This window comes from Hippichthys cyanospilos, chromosome 8 (genome assembly GCF_059441005.1).
Source record: "Hippichthys cyanospilos isolate Australia breed blue-spotted pipefish chromosome 8, RoL_Hcya_1.0, whole genome shotgun sequence".
Lineage (NCBI taxonomy): Eukaryota > Metazoa > Chordata > Actinopteri > Syngnathiformes > Syngnathidae > Hippichthys > Hippichthys cyanospilos.
The window spans coordinates 17,894,748-17,917,247 of NC_142376.1; the positions used below are offsets into that span (position 1 = coordinate 17,894,748).

The 22,500-nt window shown below is 39.2% G+C and overlaps 1 protein-coding gene across 1 annotated transcript in view; it reads left to right on the forward strand.

Annotated features, from left to right (window-relative positions):
- Positions 1-22,500, forward strand: part of col21a1 (collagen, type XXI, alpha 1) — a 35,669-nt gene that overhangs the window by 5,760 nt on the left and 7,409 nt on the right. The window contains exons 2-16 of the mRNA XM_088421610.1: positions 7,111-7,236; positions 7,409-7,969; positions 8,657-8,822; positions 8,894-9,122; positions 10,911-11,084; positions 12,269-12,346; positions 13,107-13,190; positions 13,588-13,650; positions 13,844-13,897; positions 13,967-14,020; positions 14,118-14,171; positions 18,109-18,162; positions 18,236-18,289; positions 18,367-18,420; positions 18,760-18,813. Coding sequence (XP_088277736.1) covers positions 7,140-7,236; positions 7,409-7,969; positions 8,657-8,822; positions 8,894-9,122; positions 10,911-11,084; positions 12,269-12,346; positions 13,107-13,190; positions 13,588-13,650; positions 13,844-13,897; positions 13,967-14,020; positions 14,118-14,171; positions 18,109-18,162; positions 18,236-18,289; positions 18,367-18,420; positions 18,760-18,813 — 1,830 coding nt within the window. The 5' untranslated portion in view covers positions 7,111-7,139. The remainder of the gene's footprint in view (positions 1-7,110; positions 7,237-7,408; positions 7,970-8,656; positions 8,823-8,893; positions 9,123-10,910; positions 11,085-12,268; positions 12,347-13,106; positions 13,191-13,587; positions 13,651-13,843; positions 13,898-13,966; positions 14,021-14,117; positions 14,172-18,108; positions 18,163-18,235; positions 18,290-18,366; positions 18,421-18,759; positions 18,814-22,500) is intronic.

The following is a 22,500-nucleotide window of genomic DNA, read 5'->3' on the forward strand; positions in this document are numbered from 1 at the left end:
TGAAGTTTACCACGGCTAAGTTTGGGTGAAAGATGTTTTACACCCTGGTGTGGTCAACAGATGATCACATGATGATATTGTGCTTTTACACTTGTGACAGTTATTAAACGTGTAACATGAAATGTGTCAGAATAGCCAGTAAATTACAGTTTTATTATTACGGATGGGACAAGACAGAAACCCACGAGATTAGCTTTTTCACAAGATTGAGTCCACGAACATGAGATGAGACTTGGGCAAAATTGTCAAATTAAACAATGCTCGGTTTAAATTTTCTTTTTATCGAACAGACTGCAAGAAAACTAAATCTAGGATGCAAAAGTAAACAGGCCAGGCACTTCTGTCACAAGCTCATTTTCCAGCCGCTGCTGAGCTAGTTTATCAAAATCAACGCAACTCCTGTTACCTGCAGCGATTTCCTTTTCAACCGTCATCACAGCACAGATTGTCTTCCATTTTACAGGTTCAACTGTGACATAATTTTGACATGTGAAGTACAGTTATTGCTATTCAAAATAAATCAAACAAATAAAAACATACTTTAACATTTGTAAAGCACTGGCCGATTTGATGCTGCAATCATTTGTGGGATGTAATTACAACATTTGAGTGGAGCCCAAGTTGGGATTTAATGAGATCCTTTTCAAACCAATCCAAATGTGGAGCTCTGCTAGTTTAGCTGTATTAAACACGCATTTGAAAGCAACGTAAGACAGCATGATTTCCTATCACTTTATCCCTTGCTGTAAGCCGCACTTGCTCATCATGAAGTCGTCCTACATGTGTTTGGAACCGGTGAGGAGTTGGGAATTTGACTGTCCGACGGTGTAAATGAATTCCATGTGGTTTGAGCAGAGGTGTAGAAACACTGCGTTTGAGGAAAGTCATTGGAGGGGAAAGTCGTCCAGTCCAGGCTGCACCTTGCCAATGAGGGGGTTTTCCAGCAGTCTCTCTCAAATCCCGTGTGGGGAAAATTCTGAATAAAATGGCTTTCACAACCAGTTGAAGCATGTTCAAGTGTGCCTCTTCAGCGCCGAGTGATCATTGTGGAAAAATTGAGTCATGTTAATATTGGAATCCCTCCTTTGGGAGAACAGAGATGAAACTCTAAGGCTAAGGGTGAAATCTCAGCTACTGTTTGGTTAATCTTGATCTTGATCGTGATGTGAAATGAGATTTACACTATTGCCATTTATATGCAAATAGGATTTGTTCCAGATGGCCTCTCTTTTGTAGAATATCTGGTCCTCATTAGCAACTGCTTACGTTAAGCATGTCAGCAGTTTCTCTCTTCCACGTGTTTGAAGCCATCATCTAATAGGCTGACCGCAGAAACTACTTTTGATGATCAAATGTCTGCTGTCGGTTCACTTGCAACCCATTTATCAGCTTGCGTATTACATCGCAGCTCTAATTTCATGACTTTGGACGTCATAATAAAACCGCATTATGTTCAGTATTGTTCGTAGCATGCACAGTGGAGTTAAATTGAGTCTTGCATAACTAGAGCTGACTGATGTGGAAGGCCAAAGCCAATTCGTTGTACTGTATTGCATTCATGTTAACATTGCAACATTTGTTGATTGCCCAAAAAGAATCTTGTCCTGTTGCACTGTTTTTTTTTTTTTTTATCCAATAATAAGTGTTGACAGAACTCTTTTTCTGCAATTCAGAAAAAAAAAAAAAACAGGAACTAAATGTCATAATCTTTTAATTATTATGTCAAAACGTGGTATGAAGAATGTCGAAAAAAGAGATCACAGGTCTGGGATTAACATGGGGTTTGAATTGCTTTTAAAAATGTGGTAAAATAAGTGGAGTTTGAGTCAGTGATTGAGAAAACGTTAATGGGAAAAAGTCATTAGAATGTCAAAACTGAAAATTTACGCTTTATGTTTGGTACAATGTGGTAAAATAAGTGAAGTTTGAGTCAATGATTGAAAAAACATTAACAGAGCAGAGTCATAAGAATAGCAGAACTGAAAATGTACGCTTTATGTTTGTTAAAATTTCTAAGCATATATGAATCTTAAAACTGGCATGAATAAAACACACTCCTTCTGGGCCAGTTTTATCAGAACGGTCACTACTCACTTCCTGTTCAAGGTTGCCTGAAGACTGACAAGTATGAGCCTGTCCTAAACTGGCACAATCAACAAGTAGGATAAAATATGTAAAATAGATGTAAACTGTACTTGACATGGAGAAACGTAAGAAGTTACAGTAGTAGCAGAAGAAAATTGCACCATCGAAGCAGTCCTCATATAGCATAAATGCTCTGTATAAATTCATCCAATGCACCTGGTTCATTTCGATTCATCCATCAATCCATTTTCTAGAGCCCCTTATCCCCACAAGGGTTGCAGGCTTGCTGGCGCCTATCTCAGTTGGCTTCGGGCAGTAGGCGGGGGACACCCTGAACTGGTTGCCAGCCAATCGCAGGGCACACAGAGACGAACAACCATTCACGCACCAATAACTTCTATGGACAATTTAGTATGCCCAATTCACCTGCCATGCATGTTTTTTGGAGTGTGGGAGGAAGCCGGAGTACCCGGAGAGAACCCACGCGGGCTAGGGGAGAACATGCAAACTCCACACAGGAAGGCCGGAGGCAGGTGGATTTGAACCGGGACCTTTGAACTGTTTTTCACTGCGCCACCGAGCCGCCCCATTTCGATTCACAACGTATACATATACATCGGATGTATTTGTGAGAATTGCCCCAGCTTTCATTTGTAATTTTACAGCAAATCCCCTCCTGTATATGTGCAGTCCTTCGTCAAATGATGGCCATCACCTGCTTGGTCACCCAGGCGTGTGCTCACAAACAACAACACATTTTTGCCACTTCGACATATTCTACAGTAAAAGTTTGTAATAAATGAAATGGTTTTACTTACTTAGCCAACTCGGTGCATAATCTTTTCTCCCAAACTGCGGACTTACTCCATGGGTAATGTGAGCATAAATTGGGGTGGTACTGAGGAATTGCGAGGGCATTCCTCCTTTTTTGCCTACCTTAGTATTTGCTCGATTATGGAGTGTAGTCTGCTCAGGGAAGTGAACAGAATAAGAATTTCATTGTGTACTATTATTATGCAGATGACAATAAAACTCTTGAATCTTAAAATGGAAGTCTCTTATTATCTGCTCGGACAGGTTCAGTTAAGCGCAAGGAAGTAAGATAACATTTTGGAGGTGTTTAGAGTGAGAAATGAACATAGTAACATGTTTAAAAACTCCTAAAATTTCAACTTTCATGATAGATTTAACCAGACATTGTACTTACATGGCGCTAACTCATTATAAAATTGTTTTGCACTTTAACCTACTGGCAGTTGATTCAGTTGACGAATGTGTTTGAATTAGTGCTTTAAAATGATTAAATTGTTAAAATAATTGATCACACAATGTTTCATATTTAATCGCGATTAATGGCGATTTTCAACAACCATTTTTACAAAGCTTGCTGCAGATATTTACTTGGATAAAATCTTGGGATTCATGTAAAATCATCAAATTAAAAAAATGTTTTTTCAAAGACTGTTTCATTGATCATTACGATAATCAGGTTTTAAAAAATATATATTGTTATTGTTGTTTTATCTTTTTTTTTTTTTTTTACCACAGTGAAATACAACTGGTAAACCAACCGATTTCTGACACATCATTACAGGCAATTGTTCTTATAGTCTTCTCACTGAAAGAATTCACGGAACTCTGTACGTTCTACACTTCTGCAGTGTTAGCAAGGACCTGAGGAGGTAATTTGAGCTGGGTTTTTTTTTCCTATGAAATGGTACTCCAAATATGTACACCTAATAAGAAGTTTGAACTTGGATTTGCAACTTTTTTTTAACCATTGAAAAATGTTTGAATCGATCAACTTTTTAAAATAAAACCACATTAACATCCATCGTTGTCCATTGCTGTACCAGTGACACTGCTTTGAGATCAGTTGCAAAGTCAGTAAGGTTCAGCTGCCGCAGGAAGTTGCTAAAACATGTTGTCTCACTACTCATGTGGGTCTTCTCCAGGCTATCTAGTGTCCTCCCACATTCCAAAAACATATTTGGAAGGACGCTCCAAATTACCCTTAGGGCTGATTGTGAGTGTGAATAGTTGTTTGTCTCTGTGTGACCTGTGATTGGCTGGCAACCATTGCGGGAACAGCTGATAGGAACCAGCAAGCCACGTGACATAAGTGAGGACAAGCTGCTATAGAAAATGGCTGTAGAGATGACTGAGATTCACACTCATTGAAATTTTAGAGGAGGGGTCACTATCAATTTTGAAACCGAGAGCTACCTCTTTAGTACTGAGAAATACGAAGGGCTAATGTTATTATTATAGAGGAATTAATGTTATATGATTTTAATAATTAAGAAACAGATGTAGTAAGTACAGTGGTACCTCTACTTAAGTGTCTCTTGTTAAGAAAAATTACCAAGGTAATGAAAAGACACAAAAAATTTCTGCTACTGGATATGCGTCGTAATTTTCCAAATATACTTTTTTTTTTGAGAATAACATTTGAGGAAGATTGCACCCATCAGCCACATCAGCCGAGTTTGACATACAGATGTGCATTTCTATATTCGACATTTTCTTACTTATGGTAATTAGGGTAATGGGACAAGCTAGACTAGAGGCAGTCAGTATGCTCTCAGCCAGGGTGAACAACCTTGGCTAACACGTAACTTGTTTGCTGCAACTTTTATATATAAAAAAGCGAGCGGACTGAACCGAACGTCTTGAGTTCATCCTTGTTCGCACATAAGAATATTACAGTTGCTTTCAAGAACAAAGTGATTCTTGTAGCAGAGCAGGTTAGAGACTGTGAGGCTGCCACAAGGATTTGCTAACAAGTAAACGGCTCTAACATAGCGACCTATAATGGAACCCGTAGCCGATCAAACAAGATAAGAGGAGGTAGGGTTTACATTAATTTCAAAAGAACTGTGTGAAAATCCCCCCCAACGCTCATTTGCACCTCCCGCTGTGTGAGACCCTGGGCACCCTCTCTCACTTGCTCACCCACTCACTCACCCGCAAGCCACACACAGCTCTGTCACAGCAGACATTATACCCGCAGCAAATATATAACTTACGGATATAAATACAAGAAAATGTGAAGAAATTACAAAGAAGAGATTTATTCTGTTTTGCTAAAGTTTTTACATCGTCACCAAACGTACTTCACATGACCTTAAACTAAACTTAATGTAAATGTGATTCATACCATCAACCGCTACAATTAGCATTATTAATTTAAAGGGTATACATCAGGGGTCACTAACTCCGGTCCTCAAGGGCACCTATCCAGCATTTTATCTGTGTAACCCTCCTCTGCTGACCCTGATTGATATGATGAGCTCATCAGGAAGCTCTGCAGGAGCACAATAACGATCATTATATTTCAATCAGGTGCAGCGTAGGACGGTTGCACTGAAAAATGCTGGATAGGTGCCCTCGAAGACCGGAGTTGGTGACCCCTGATATACATACATGTATGTATGTATAATTGTTTGTAAAATTCCTGGAAAACCACATTGTTCTGTCCTCTGTTCGCCATTTGCAGAAAAGGCAGGTGCCTGGTTGGAGAGCTTGGTGTGGCACGTGAGGGTGGGCCAACGAATGAGAGAGTGAGAAGGACGTGGCGCGCACGTGTGGCAGCAGAAATTGCGGTTGTTGAGGCAGAAGCGAGAGTGGGAGAGATGTCCATGTAAGAGTGCTGTTTAAAAATAGTATAGTGAGTGGACAAGCAATTGCAGAATTCCCCACTGCCTATTTTGTCAGCTGTGGGCTCTGCTTTGGAAGAAGGACTTCCGGCGTGTCCTCCCGACTACGGCTTGGGGACGGAACGGGTACGGATAACACCTGGAGCTACTTATGAGGTCCTTGGGGGCTACTTGGTGCCTGCGGGCACCATGTTGGTGACTCCTGATTTAGAGTATTCATTGAAGATACTTATGATTGTGAAATATGGGATGAAGCTGGCGTAATCAGACAAAGCCCTGGCAAGCAAAGGCAGACCAGACAATCATCTCAGAAAAAATGTTTTATTTGAATACCCGAACGCTAAACAGGAGGAAAAAGCATCTAACATTTGAGAACAAGTGAAGGACAAGTATTGGGAAATTTATATGAGAGTAATTTATAAGTCTTGGATAAAGTAAATTCTCAGATATAAGGGATAAACTGGTAATCCCACAGGAAATAGTGAGTAGTAGCTCAAGGGTAATTGTGGTTTAGAGGTTCAATAGACCATTCATTTAGTAAGGCTGACACTGTTATGTGAGGATGTGCTGGATAATGTCAGATAGGAAAATGCTTTAGTGTGCTAAGGCGTTGAGAGCTGAGAAATAGGATTGATGTGGCTCTGAAGTCATTGGCAAGGAAGCGAGTTCAATTGAATTTGCCTCCAGCTGGCACTGAAGTGATTGTGATTTCAGCACATAATAACTGCGTTGGGCAAGTTACTTCCAAAATGTAGTATACTATATATTCTATTGCTGTCATATGCAGAAATATGACTTGGCATTGTGGTGAGCGAAAATGTACTTCAGTTTATTACTTGACGTTTTATTGGTATAATAGCCGAGCCAAAATTTATTCAGCTGGCCGTTTCACACAAAATTTGCCAAAGCAGTTTCATACACTCAACACATACACTCAAATAATGAAATACACATTACTGAGAGTGCCTGTACCAGACAAAAAGAAATTTTTTTTCAGCAAAAAAGGCATTGGGACGATGTGTCTTCAGATGTTTAATGAGTTGTGACTTCCTTCTGTTCATACCTTTAATTCTTCTGTAACTGGTGAGCAACCAGTGAGTCTGGTTTGATAGCGCATCCTGCATCCGCACCTCTCACAGATTATATGGGCTGGGAAATATCTTGGAAAACTCAGGATTCGATGGCCAGTGTGAAAGGGACATCGTAAAATTTTGATACCGTGTTAGAAGGAGCCAGATTAATGGATAGCCTTCAAACCTTGCACAAAAAGCTATGAAAAGGACGGATGACACCGCTGTCTTCTATGACCACTGAGAGACCACTCAAAAGAAAGAAACTTTTAAGATGGTATTCCCTTTTTCTACAGGTGAAAGTGGATTTTAGTGCTGCTACACTATGGGCTACAGAACAACGTCCATGCCTTTTGTCTTAAGATGCCTGTGTTTCATGCTTCTCCATTGTCTTAACGCAGCACAAGATGAAGATCTAAGAAGTAAGTAGGCCTTTTGTTTTGTCCTCGCTGTCTTTGGTTCTCGTCTTCCATGTACTGTAGTCAATGCACTGAGTGAGCCAAGTTTGTGAAGTTTTTCTAATATACTGTACATTTGTTTAAACAAACTAAAAGTATTGTACATTGCTAAGGTTTGGCTCTCTGTCTTCTTCAGGTTGTAGGACTGCACCAGGCGATTTAGTATTTATTGTCGATGGTTCTTGGAGTGTTGAAGATGTCAACTTTGAAATAGTAAAGCGGTGGCTTGTAAACATAACCAAAAATTTCAACATTGGACAGAAATTTACTCAAATTGGTGTAGTCCAGTACACCGATGATCCCATTTTAGAAATACCTCTGGGGAAGTATTCTACGAATAAAGATCTCATCAGAGCGATAGAATCCATTGAGTACCTGGGAGGAAACACAAGGACAGGCACGGCCATTGAGTTTGCCACAGACAAACTCTTTGGCCTGTCTGAGCGTGGGCCGACGGGAGTGTCCCGAATTGCAGTTGTCCTCACCGACGGGAAGTCTCAAGATGAGGTTTTGAAGGCAGCAGATTCCGCGAGAAAAAAAGGAGTCATTTTGTTTGCAATTGGCGTGGGATCGGAAACAGAGGAGTCACAGTTGAGAGCCATCGCAAACAAGCCTTTTTCAACTTATGTCTTCTCTGTTGAGGACTACAAAGGTATTTCAAGGATCATACAAGTCATACGACAAAAACTTTGTGAAGGTAAGAACCTGCTTACTATATCCATCTATCCATCCTTCCATTTTTCACATTAGATGAATGATTATGGATAGTTATGCCGATAGACAATTTAAAGCTTCCAATTAACCTAAGAACCATATTGTGAGGTCTCTGAGAAAAAAACCCATTCAAACACCACATAGAGTTCCTGCAGAGATTGAAATTCAGATCCACTGTGGCCGACATGCTCACCACTTTGTCAGTGTGCTGCCAATATGACATCAGCATGAAAGTTCAAATACCTCCATGCTGGCCACCATAATTTCACATCTCCCGTAAAATCATTATATTGGACATTGGAAAGGCAATTGCAGAATCCGCTTAGCTTTTCTTATGATACTACTTGAATTACTTGGCTGGATTTCATATTATGGCTATCTGCCCCCACCACACCACCACCACCACCACCAATGTAATTGTGGATCGTTTGGACGTGTTCCCTTTGGTTCTTCCATATGGGTTGCATTAAAAAAAGAAAGAAAGAATAACAGGAAGCATTCCCATTTTACTGTCTTGTAAAGTATTCCTCTGCTTTTCACTTACCGTGACTGTCAACTATTGCGTTTCAGGCTTTGTTGAGAGCCTTTCAATTAGTTGACGAGAAGGACTACTTAAATATCAAATGAGTTGTTGTTCACTTTCTTTTACCTTGCCCTTCTCTTTTATCAGAAACGGTTTGCCCTGCGAGAATACCTATCGATTCCAGAGATGAGAAGGGATTTGATATCCTAGTCCATTTAAACTTGGCCAAAAAAGCAAAGAAGACAAAAGGAACGTATCATGGCACTAAGGCCTATGAGGTGACATCTCGTATCGACTTGAGTGAAGCTACAAGGTGATCATAAGACTTTTATTCTTCATGCATTGTCCTTTTGTGTTTAAAGCTGAGATAATATGATATGTCAGGACACTTTTCCCAGATGGCCTGCCACCGTCATATGTGTTCGTGGCCACTCTGAGATACAAAGGATCGGTTGCATTGGAGGAGTGGGACCTGTGGAGGATCCAGACGCGTGACGGAAGACCTCAAATGGCAGTGACCCTAAACGGACTCGATGGAACTGTACAGTTCACAACAACCAGTCACTCACGAGGTGGAACGCAAACGGTTACATTTTCACCGGAGACTGCAATGGTATGTATGAGTGTGATTACCAGGGCCCGAGCTGCGTGATTACCCTAGTGGCCAACCTCACATCTTGAGGAATCGTTTTCATATGTGTAATTTTTCTGAAGTTTTTGCATGTACAGAGTATTCTTATACCCTTGCCAACTGCCGGTCATTGACGTTAACTGAATATTTAATAAAGTACAACCGTTTTATTTCATAATACCCTGACTGTGCACACCAGCCCTGGTTCTGTGACACTCTAAATACCCTGGGTGATTGGCAATTTAATTTATTGTACATCTACTTGGGCTTATATCTGTATTGCAGTGTGCTTACATGTTCATTGTTTTTAAAAGAGAACACTCCAGTTCAACTATTCCTCCATCCGTTATAGTACTTGTCCTCATTTAGGTTGCAGGTGAGCTGGAGGTCACCCAAACTGTTGGGAGAGGCAGTATCCAATCGTATTTAACATAAAAAAAACAAAAAACCCCAAAACAAACAAAAAAAAAACAGTCCCACTCTCATCACATTGATTCAAAATTTGACAGTTATTTTCGCCTCTAATTTTGCAGCCTTCAAATATTATTTTTGACATTGAAAAACAAATGAACAGAACAGAAAAAAAAGAGTTCCATTTATGAACATGCGGTAACATGAATTACATAAACACTTGTCATTTGAATGTGGTCAAACCTTGTTATTGTAGAGGCTCCCTGCTGTCTGTGAGGCCCAATGGAGAAAGTCTGTTTAAAAGTTTAACTGAGATGAGTTAATGATCATAGCAGTTATATTTAACCTGAGGCACCTTGTAGCTCCCCCTATTGTAGATTTAATTAGCACATACTGCCGTGTTTAGAAAACCGTAGGGGTCATTTAACATCATGACTGCTCAAACGTGTCATGGGAGAAAGAGAAAGGCGAGTGGGTGCACCCACCATTTCCCCTACCCTTTAACAAAATACAGTAAAATATTTGATCTTTGAACGCGTCCAGCTGGTAATGCAATAAAGACTTCAAAACAGTTGTTCGAAGAACAACAGAATATTCCTTGAGGTACCAATAAATGACGGTGCTGGTGGATTTTGACACATTCACACACGCCACATTTCACCACTCTCGCTTAATGATTTTGACATGTACAATACCGTGATGTGTGAGTGTGACATACTAACATCCTCTTCACTGAAAGTTAACATTATTCCCCACTTAGAGTACTTTACACCAATAATGTTATATACTATATTATTGATGTTATATTTATTCATGTGTAAGAAGGTAATTTACCAATATTTTCGTTGCGTTAGTTACAGTACATAGGTATTGTGATGTGTCAGGAATATTTGTCTTCTGCTCAAACCATTATCTTTTTATTATGATTATTGTTGCCCTGGGCGAATGATTACAATAAGATCCCAAGATACTCTGACTCCCACTCCCATTCAGTAGTAAGAAGATCACCTGCTTCTAAGGCCTAAAAAAATAATATCAGGTGTTTCCACTTCTTTCCATTTGTGAAACTAAATATGGGGTATTTTTCTTTAAGGCACTCCATTAGTTTACTGTTCATAATAAGCATGGAGGCGTAGTTAGGCCATAACTTCAATCCACATGCAGATCTAGATGCAGATGAAACATAATTTAAGCATATCAAAAAATGCTTATATCAGCAAGAAAAATCCATTTAGATGCAGTCAGTATGCACTACTGTAGATTATGGTTGAGTTATTTCACTGTGATTTCTCTGTATACTCCCATATTTTGTTTTAGTGAAAATTTCCTGTTGTTTTTGCTTTTCTTTAATGGCCAAAGAAACTGTTTGATGAGAAATGGCATCAATTGCGACTGCTCGTCACTGAAGAAGATGTCACGCTCTATGTTGATGACTTGGAAATTGAAACGCTGTCTTTAGAGCCTCCTGTTGGCATTTTCATCAATGGAAAAACCCAAGTTGGAAAGTATGTCAGTAAAGAAACGACAGCTCCGGTAAGCACTGTCTACTGTTAAAATTTGTTGCGAAATATATTCTTAAACATATTTGATCAAATGAAAACACTTTTTCTTATTGTTCAGAAATGCTTTGAAACAAAATATATGTATTCACTTACTGTACTTAGGCCACATCCATCCATAGGCAAAAAGGATGATTAATGCAAAATTCTACTGCACAGACACAGTTGTCGCGGCACAATCAATTAACTATTTCAGTGCCGAGTGTTATCAAAAAAAGCAACGGACTGATCACTTCTTTCGTATCTATCGAAAGCAACACTCCCATCAAATGGTCATACGTCATTACTACAGAGCTCAAGAAGCTTATAATTAAGAGGAGCGCTGGTCACGAGTGTCATCAGTCTGTTCATAAAAGAAAAAAAAATGTAGTCTCCGGCAGAAAACAAGTATTTTACATGAAGAGAATTCTTGCCGCTTGCAAGGAAAGAGTTAAAATGTAATGCTTCCTGTATGTATGGTAACAGTGTCAACTTCTCTATGGGACATTTTGCATCCAATTTAGCCCCAGCAAAATACCACAAAAAAAACAAACAAACAAAAAAAAAAACGTTTCAATGAAGGGTTTGTGTGCCATCTTACTTCTAGTTGAAAGGCTTTATTACAGCTGCCTATACAGCTAGCATAATGTATTTTCTCAAGTCATACCCCCAAAAACAATTTACCTCAATTAATTGCCAAGTGTGTCATGTCAAGCACATGTCCTTTTTCCCCCTTAAAAAATAGATGACCTCCACTATCACCGGCAAAGGGGCTTAGAGTCTCATGCTGAGAACAATTAAACTTTGCAGATAACTCCTTTGCTAATGAAAACAGCCACACCTATTAGATGAACCTCTCACCTATACATAACACCTGGGTTTCTGGATTTAGGTTTTGCCGGTGTAGAAAGTTTTAAAGTTGAATTTTTTTATAACTCACGCCAAATGCCAATTAAATGAATACGTGAGTATGTATATATGTGTCTGTGTGTGTGTATCGTATATAATATGTAAGTATTTAAGTGTTAAAAAAGTCAAATGTGTTAGTGACAAGGGGTAAGTATTTAATAGTATCGGGATTATACAAACATGTTACCATACTTACCACTTTTTTCGTTGTTGGTTTGATTTTTATTGCCTGAAATAATTGACTTGTATGTTGTTTCCAATTTTGTGCAGTTTGAAATTCAGAAGCTTCGTATCTACTGCGACCCAGAGCAGAACAACCGTGAGACTGCATGTGAAATTCCAGGAGTGGTACGTACAACTAACTAATTAGATTGGCTTTGTCATTTTTCTTCCAGAAGGCAAAAAGGATAAATTTCTCTCACCTACTTCCAGCTCTGAGAGCCACATCTGTTTCCACTAACACTCAATTTTACCATCAGTTAACTACACATTTGGCGTGAAATGTTTTTGCCACTCCATACTTAACCATCGCACCATGTCGTAGATGGGTCAACTCAGCAAAAAATCTGAGTACAAGATGTTTGTTTTGTAAATTCTATCGCCGTATTTGTAGTAGGGGATCTTTGCAGCCAATGTTTTCTCACCATGCAACTGCTCTGGTGTCCCATCATTATGCTGTTTGGAACTCACTATTGAGGACTTGCTACATTACTCATGCTAGATACATTCAGAAGTCTAGACATACAGATGCACGCCAACCATTACAGCTTTGCATTGTATCTGCTTTTCATTGACTTACTTTTCAATCTTCTTTGCAATAAAACATTTCAGTGGCTGAATCTGCCAGTTTAATTTTACGCTTATGTAGTTTTGAATTTATGGGAAAAATGTTTGTTGTGTATGATGCATACAGTGATAAAAACATTGCATTGATTTCAACAGGATGTTACAACTAATACACAGAATACTAAATTAGATATACTTGTGATGACAATACACATTTATACGCCATGTTCCACAGCAGTGTAGATTATTAACGTATGAGTGTTTAAAACTGTAATTTTAAATCTGTAGACATAAAAACACACAATTGTTTCTGCTCCTGCAGTGTTCCAATAGTCCAGATTATGCTGAGCCAACTCAAGAACCTTGCGTTTGTCCTCCGGGACCTCCAGGACTTCCTGGCATGAAGGTGAGTTTTTCCAAATAAAGTTTCTTATTGTCTCCTTTGAATATTCCAAAAATGCCTCACTAACATTCTTGGTATTTCAACATTAACGACTGGACCTCGTCTGCAACCTACATTAGCTGAGTATCAAGGATTTGGAGATTTGCTTATATCAGTGTGTTGTGTTTACATCAACACAATGAGGATACAATGTATAACTACAGCATGACGATTCTAATTTGTACAAAATACATTGCAACAATGACTACAAAGCTTTCCTTTAGTGTGGCTCATCCTTTTGTAAAAGAGCGATGACTTGTAACATAATATCTACCACCTCAAGTTAGTTTCGCTTTTTCTTGGTCTGAAAGGCTCTGTCAAAATTAATATGACATGACCGTGTTCATCACGTTTTCTTTAGGGTGAACCAGGAAATGGGGGCAAATCAGGTCAGCCTGGACGTGCTGGTGCTGATGGTAAGCCTGTGAGTACTACATAGTTACATACAAACATACCAAAAAGCAAGCACTCATTTCCAACAGCTTTAAAGGAAACATTGACGATGAAACAAAATCCTAATAATAATTAGTGGTAATTTATGCATAATCATCAATTTCTCTCCAAAAATGTAATGCATAAAGTGAAATGAGTACATGTAATTGTTTTCCCTTTTGAAGGGCATGCCTGGCATTAGAGGAAGTCCAGGGTTTCCTGGTGCAGCAGGAATGAAGGTGATCACTATTCCACAAGATCAATGCGGTCATGAAGTACATAGTGAAAATGTACATTCTGTTTGTCAGGGTCAACGTGGGGCCGATGGGGCGAAAGGGGAGCAGGGAAGGCCTGGCGTTTCGGTAGGAAGGTCAAAAATTCATTTGTGGCATTAACTGCTCATTCAGTATCTGCACCCCTCAACAAAAAAGATTTTGTAATGCCTGTCTGTTCACTCAGGGTGAGAGAGGTGTTCCGGGATTAACTGGACCGCCTGGACAAACTGGAGAGAAGGTATTCATAATTGTCAATCCATTTCTGTCATATATTCAATCTTTTTAGGGTCATAAAGGTGCTGGCATTCTGCCCAGCGGATTAGAGTACCTTCTAGATGGAGCTTTAATCTTGTTGCAATTGCCTTTCCCATCGTGACTGGAATGAACTACCTGCAGTAGTTATGTAACATTCACAAAGTCTTTTGAACAGCTTTTTACTGTGACCAATGGCACCCGAGTCTTTGTAAACAGCTGTTCACCTCCCCACTTGAAATACGACGTATCACTAATCCCAATATATTTTATGAGTGAAACACCGACACTTTAAATTTAACTAAAAAACCTACAACAGCAAATCTGTTTGAACGCTCTTTTTAGTGAATAGTTTGTGATTGAGCGGCTTCCTTCAAAAGCTCCATCAATAACCTTCAGAATCCCACGCAACAGAAAATTGTCTGCAAAGTAGTTGATCTTTTTACACAGTTGTATTGAAAAAAGCAATCCAAAATGAGTATATGAGATGCAGGAATTATTTTAGTTGGGGTCTTCATCATCACGTTCAATTCTGTATTATCTGTGACTTTGTGTTGCATTTAAAAACGAGCCTCAGCCAGCAGTTTGACGCCGGAATCAGCAAATGACAGTCGCTGTTGGCTGTGTTGAGTCAGGATAGAATTGGCTGTTCACCAATTAACATGTAGAGTTGTTCATCCATATTTGCTCTTTCTTGGCTCCTGGGAGTGGAACCGTGAAGTATAGAGTCGTTGATAGGCAAGTCTGGATGGTTATTGACTGTTGCAGGCAGCACCAGCTCACATATTTGAGCCTGTGAAAATGCTATAATGGCGCAACGCAAAGTGTATGAATGCCCCAATAATAAGACGAAAAACAAAGACAAGCACTCTTTTTGTGTGACTGAATCTATTCATTCAGAACATAAAATGATCACAAAGAAGTAGTTGTGATGTGATGTGTTTAACCACTCACACGAGTCTGGCTGGAATCATGTTAAAGTGGACCATATCCAGCTTTGAACAGCAAAATAGCGGGGCAATTAAGTGTCTGGACTACATTTCAACAAGAAAGGATGACCTTCTGTACTGTCGAAAAACTTAGTAGTTAGATAGCTGATCCAGAGCGGGGGCAGGCACAAACTTCTTGATCAAGCCTCTGATCTACATGAGTTTGAGTGCTGGTTTGTGGGTAACTTATGTGAGGAAATCAGTCTTTGAAGTTAAGCATTTTAATTATTTTCTCAAATTGTATCCACTGCAAGTTCATGTAGATGGCACAAAAGCACTCAATATCAGTCTCTGGCATCCGATTAAAGCAGCAGCCTCCATCTTCACCCTGCCATCTCGCCGACGCAATGCAGCATTTTCTTTGTCTGACGATTCAGCCTTGCCATGTTCATTGCTGGATTCCAACCGGGGGCCCTTCCAAGCTCAAAAAATATGCATGTTGACCCATTTCTTCTTGCCTTGCATCCTAATACTCAATTTTAGCAATGACAACAATCTAGCATATCAAGTGGTGGGTGCGAGGATGGCCCAGTCAACAACTTGAGGTCACATTCGTATCTAAAACGGTGCCGTCCATGAAAACCAACTAGAATGATGTCAAGCGAACCCCATACATTTCTCAAACTTAACAATATTGCTCCTTTTAACAAGAGGGAGACAGAGCGTGATCGCCGGCGGACTGTCCGTCGGCCTGTCATTGACAGACGCCCATTTTGCTGACAGACCGCCAAATGACAGGAACAGTTACTAAAATAGATAAGAATAACGCAATGAATGTGTGTTTGACGTACCGCTTAGTTCTGATGGGATTACAATGACTTTTGGTTTGCTGCATTGCTCGCTTACATTCAGTATATGCAAAAGAGTCTTAAGAAACAAGCTGAAGAAGGAGACGACTATGTATGCTCAAGCGAGTGAACTCCCTCAGCTCATCATGCAGGACTTTTTGAAATGCTGAGCATTCTGCCAGCATTACTGGGGTTCTCATCTTTTAGGCTACGTTTCTTATGGTTTCTTTAACTTCAATACACAAACAGCCTTGCTCAGCGGGGTTATTGTACAGCCCTAAAGTAAAAGTAATGTTTAGATTGAAGATATTTTTTGTGTTGATGATAGAAGTGAGTGATGGTCTGGCGATGGTTTGACAAACTGACTGACCTGACAATAACAATTTTTGGCGTGAAAAAATGGCGGACCAGCAAAAAATATAAGATGCCCACCTCTGCTTATAACCAACACGACCTCAATTTGGGACCTCTGGAAGTACACCTCATTGTCGCTCATAAATGAAGTTAAAGGACCAACACTTTAATGGAGGTTGAGAAGCTGCTGTAAATAAGGCTGCCTGTGTAGCATCGGGAGAGGAAATCATTTTAACCAAAATAAAAGGAGTAAACATTAACACGGCTTTCCGTGCTGCATGAGTTTGTTTGCGTCAGCAGGAATATAAACATCAAATTCATAGTGAGCTGGATGCTACTCTGAAAATAAACTTGTGAATTAACAGGAAATCCCTGTAAGACACATTCCCTGTTTGACACTGTTGCATCAATCTCTCTTGTCGCCATGTGTTTTCAATATGAAAGCAGAACCCTTGAGAACAAGACACACTTAAGATTGTGTTCTATTTGCTGACTTAGTAAGTCTTGGTTCTGTTCTAGTTTTGTTGTGCGGATGGGAGAGTTTCCTTGCCTCTTGCCAAAATTCATCTTCATGTGGGATTTGTTGGACTTCTTTCAAGTGTGGGGAGGATGCTCTTGGATCTGCTCCACATGGAAAGCGCCTTTAGATAAATCTTTTTTTTTTTTGTGGAATGGCATTGAAATTTACCTGGGTGTCTTTTCTGCCTTATACCCAAAATAGACCAGCCTCTACTGTTTTTTTAGATGTATTTCTATAGACCTCACGGAGGTAATTTTGAGGAACACATCCAAATTGATGTGAAGGCAAACACACAAAGGAAACAGGACCCTGTTTGCAGTTCCAAATACCCAATGACCAAGCATGTTTTGTTTTGAGCCAATTTTAATACATTATATTGGTAGCTGAATCATAATCTCATTCGACATATTGTAATTATTGTAACTATTTAAGATATTGCAATTCAGCCATCTTGTAAAACAACTACTATAAAATCTTACTTTCTACACTCTTCATACTTTTATTTGAGCGTATGACACAATCTGGAAGAATCTTGAGATATGGAAATCTAGCCTAGCTCTTATATTGTACTGGCTTTGGAAGAGCAACACAAAGTAACCTTTTCAAATCCCACAATGTCGACCGGAACGTTGACAGGGATTTTCTGGGGATTTTCCATGATATATAGAGTATCATTCCCACAGCATACAAGAACATCTGCACCATCTGCCTTTGCAAATTTTTCTTATTTTGAATGGCCACCCAAGGGTGGAAAGTTTGTTTTCCTGGCAAATATCTGTGTAGTTCTAAAGAGGATGGATCTAAAACTGCTGAGCATAAAGTCGATCCAAAGGCAAGATAGGAGATGGTAGTGCAATTAAATGTCATGTTTGTCAGGACTGGACCCACAACGATCGAAAATCGCACAACGCTACTTGTTCCTCCGGTAACTTGAAATATATTCAAGGTTATTGCACCATCAGGATTTAAAAAGCAGCTGCTCTGAGTTAAATCCAACAGTCCATAAACTACATGCATCACACAACCTACACGAGACTTTAGTCTCCAATTCAATTTTGAATGTGCAAATACCTGAATGTATTTCTAACCTTGCAAAGAAGGAAGAATAGCCAGAGTTATAGTTCATTGGCAGCGCAGTTAGCTGTAACGGTCTTGCGCCATTAAGGCTGTCACTGAGCTAAAAATGAAATCGCCTGAGAAATGAGCCAGTCAAGATCAGAAATCTTGTAATTATTGCTTGTCATAATCTCTCAACATCCTTTCTGCTGTCAGGGACCAGTTGGATTACCCGGCCGAGTGGGGATGGCGGGTGAAGCCGGACAAAAGGTGAGGGTGTCTACATCAAGTTTGTGACCACACCAATTGAGCTCTAGTGGTTCACGCTGCTACTAATTTACAGGGAGAGAAAGGAAGTCTTGGACCACCCGGGCCTCCAGGTCATCAAGGAGCACCTGTATGTACAGTAAACAAACAAAGAGACTAAAGGAGCTCCAGCTATGAGTGTCCGATAACCTGTTGATGTCATTGTAGGGTGAACCTGGGAGAGACGGAAAGGATGGCTTTCCCGGACCACCTGGTCTAAAGGTCTTATGATTCTGTGTTAACACTGAGAGATGATTGAATGTATTCAGGCAGTTTGGCAAAGTGTGCAATTTCCTAGAAGAATTTGGTGTTCCCAAAAAATGCTGTTGAGGTTTGGCAGCCATGGGAACGTAGTCATGGAGACTTGGCAATAACTTTTCCCCGCTTTTCAATTAATGTGCTTTGAGTAAGGATATTGCATGGAAAATTCAAACCATATGGCACTTGATGTCCATTTTATCGCTGCAAGGCTGACGTGTGATTTCTGTATGTTTTTTCTCAACAAGATTCAAGCTTTTTCCTTTTTTTTAAAAAAAATCTTTCTATTTGTATACTTTGAAGGGAGAAATTGGAGCCAGTGGCATCCCTGGTCTCGACGGAAGGGCTGGCCATAGAGTGAGTCAAATCTGCAACTACAATTTATGTTGTTATTTTTGTAGGATAATTCTTATCATTTATATACTCTATGTAGATATATAACCTTCACAAAATGTTTTATAAAACACCCAGAAGAAATTGGGGGAATCCAGTGAAGTTCTAAGGAGAACTTTTTGTCAGTCTGCATTTAGAGATGTTGCACCCTCTTGTCTCTTTGATCCCCTGACCAGACAGAGAAAATTATCGCCGCCCCCCAGAATAAAATCCTGCAAAATAAGTCAAACGTATGATATAACCAGTGCTGTCAAGAGATTAAATATGGAGACAATAAGATATTTTAAAAAATGATCCAATTGATGTGATTTTAATTTATTTAAAAATATCTGAGAATAACCTCCAACCAGAGTTGTTTTTTTTTCTTTGATTGTGTTATTGCATTATTGTGGCAGATCAAAAGATTGATAGACAACAACAAAAAAGTATTACACTCATTTATTTTAAAAGATGCAATTGTAACCATTTACCCTCTGCTGAATTTGAGATTAGCCCCAAGTGCTGGCTGCAACCCGTGATTTCAACCATCAGGATGAATGGTGCAGCTTTCTTTTTTGTCAATTGCCAAATAATTACATAATATTACCATTAAGATGAAACATTATCCATCCTGTCCGGTGCAGACTTGCTCAAACACAGGGTGTACTTGAATTTAGTTTGTTGAAGCGTTTTGCTATAGCTTGCTACATTAGCATCTTGTTGCTATTAGTAGCTGTGACTGCAGTCATAATTGAGCGCGTTGCATTTAAGCGGTAGGCTAAATTTGAGCTGCTTCTTTTGCAAGCCAGTTTCTGCATATGTCTCTACCTTGTTCAAATGTGCCCCGCGGACCAACAACTCTCACATGCTCTTTTTTCATGTCTTCCTTAATGCTCCTGAATTTGCTCTCTCATCCACAACAGGACCTAACCTACTAAATTATGCTTCCTTATCATTTTATGTCAAAGCAGTTCCGCTTTGAGTTTTCCTAATTTTGGCCATTCTCGATGACCAATGAAATAAGATATAAATGCATAAAAGAGAGAAGTGAGATGAATAATATTTTGTGATCTTTAGTCATTTTAAACATTCCAAGTGCAAAGCCCATTTTTGTTTTCTCTCAAGCAAACATGAGAGTGCGTGCGGTCAAATGAGTTGCTCCTTCACAGAGTAATTTTCTCCATAAATTTGGAGCTCAAACCTATGTTAGATAGAGAAAAGTGGCTTGGTACAGGAAAGAGAGGAGTACCAGTTTCTAATCCACTCGCTCATGCTAACCAGACTAAGGGATGAGCATTGTTTCCAACATTGTTCCTGGCTTAAGTTTCTACACTTGACAAAAAGATGAATGTGATGCTACTCTGACTAAGCATCTCCAAAAACATGAAATACTACCATCGACATTGCTGTCGGAAATATTTATCATGGCTCAGCCCGTTGCCAAGAGCGCTAGCACAAGCAGCAATAGATCTTTTCATGGTATGCACATATCAATACGCTGACGCATTGTGAGAAGGAAAATGTGACCTTTTTAAAATTTAGCCTTCAAGTACATTCAAACATGTTTGCATCTATTTGCAAGCAGCCAATGTGAAATAAACAATGTTGACTGGCAATTACGTTTACATCTAAAGTATTTGTAAACACACTTGGCAATTTTTTAAACCATATCTAAAGTTTTTTGATCATAGTGCAAAAATATTTATTTAGAGAAATCTCTAAAAGAAGACTAGGACAAGCCTAGCTGCTAAGCAGCAAAAGAGTAACTCAGACCAACAAAGATTGACTTTTCTCTGGAGGCTGAGGGAAAAGCTTGGCATACATTCTCGTGTGTTGCCAACAGCATTTTCGTCGCTCAAGCATCCCCGCCTGCTTTTTATTCATTCAGCAAAGCATTGCACATTACAAGACATAACAAAAAAAGAGCCAGCCAGGCGCCACCAACAGCTGGGCCAAGGTCCCAGCTCACACTTTCCTGCGTCAATAGCTTTATCTAAGGACTAGGGCGAGATGAACTAGGACTGCATAGATGGATAACAATGCACACTATTCTAGACAAGAAATAAGCACATAATGATAACAACCTACAATATGATTCCCTTCACAGAACCCCAGGTAAAAACATCAAAATTGTACATACATGTTAGAAATTGGTACCAAAATAGTACAGTAAGTGCTACATATATATAATATACATTTATACAATCAGAAAACATCATAAATAAAAATATAAAAATGATTTATTTACCTTTAAGTGGCGCTTGTTATGCCCATATTCCCTAGTAAGGGTAGCCTAGGCTAGGCTGGCTTCGTATTTCTTGATTATCTCCAGCTTCGTTTTCATGTAAATAATCTTCTTCTCTTTTTAATATCACTAGCAATCTTGGGACCCATGGCTAACCCATTCAAGTTTGAATCAAGCAGTAAAATGCACTATAAATACGGTTTTGTAAGCACTCAGAGGAGAACAAAGCTTTAACGTTCCGCCATTTTGGAACAAGTGAGGCCAACCAATAGCAGACCAGCATCTCCATGAGGAGACGCCACTGTGGGTGGGTCCACCGTGTATATATATATAAAGTCTTGGTTCTGTTCTAGGTTATACACAGTATATATGTGTATGTATATATACCGTATTTTTTGGACTATAAGACTCAACTTTCATCATGATTTGAGGCCTGCGGCTTATAGTCCAGTGCGGTTTGTCTGCTGTTTTTTCCCCCCGTTCAAGCAAATGTGGATTCAAGGAGTCAATTTATGGAACAACTATGAAGTAGAACTGAAAAGATGTGAATCAATGGCTGTGCTCAAAAAGAGTTTTAAAATATACTATCAAAAATATTTTTTAAAAATGTCTAAAATGAATAAGATCTTGTATAAAAGTTTGTGATGTGTACATTTGATATACGGTATACAATACATATGATTGTATTTATAAATCCATGATTGTATATATTATTTATTTGCAGTGTGTGCAATGGTCACTAAAATAATCTATCAATTAAACAACGGGAGACAGAATGCTATAAAAGTATTGATTTCCAGTTTGAACTGCTATTTAACTCTTCAGTATTCTGTTGGTAGTATCCATCCATCCATTTCTATAAATATAATGTTGGGACTAAATATGCAGGCCTGTTCAGTCTGTTGAAGAGAGGATGTTGCAGTTGCTAGACAATTAAAACAATATGTAAAGCAAATTTAAGTTTCTTAATACCATCATATACCTGCGGCTTATAGTCCAGTGCAGCTTATCCGTGGCAAAAGATGTTTTTTTTTGCTCCATTTTTGCCGCTGCGGCATATATACCGGTGCGGCTTATAGTCTGGAAAATATGGTATGCATGAGGTGACTTGTTAATCTTGTGTCTCTTAAGCATATCTTGAAACCAAAGTGGTTTCATTCAAAAACAACAAAGGAAAATAGGCCTCACTGTTCCAATACTTTTGGAGGGAAAGGTAGCTCCAGAAAGTGTTAGGACATCAATTAATTGATTAATTATACAAACAGCGTGGCGTTTTGTTGATGGATGTTTGCCTCCACCAAGTATGGAGAGTACCCTTGACAATATTGGGGTATTTCCCCAGTAAAGTATCCCAGGACAACCTTGTTATGTAAGAGGTTTCTGGCTCGAATCGAAAGCCATAAATGACTAATCGAGGGAACGCTGCG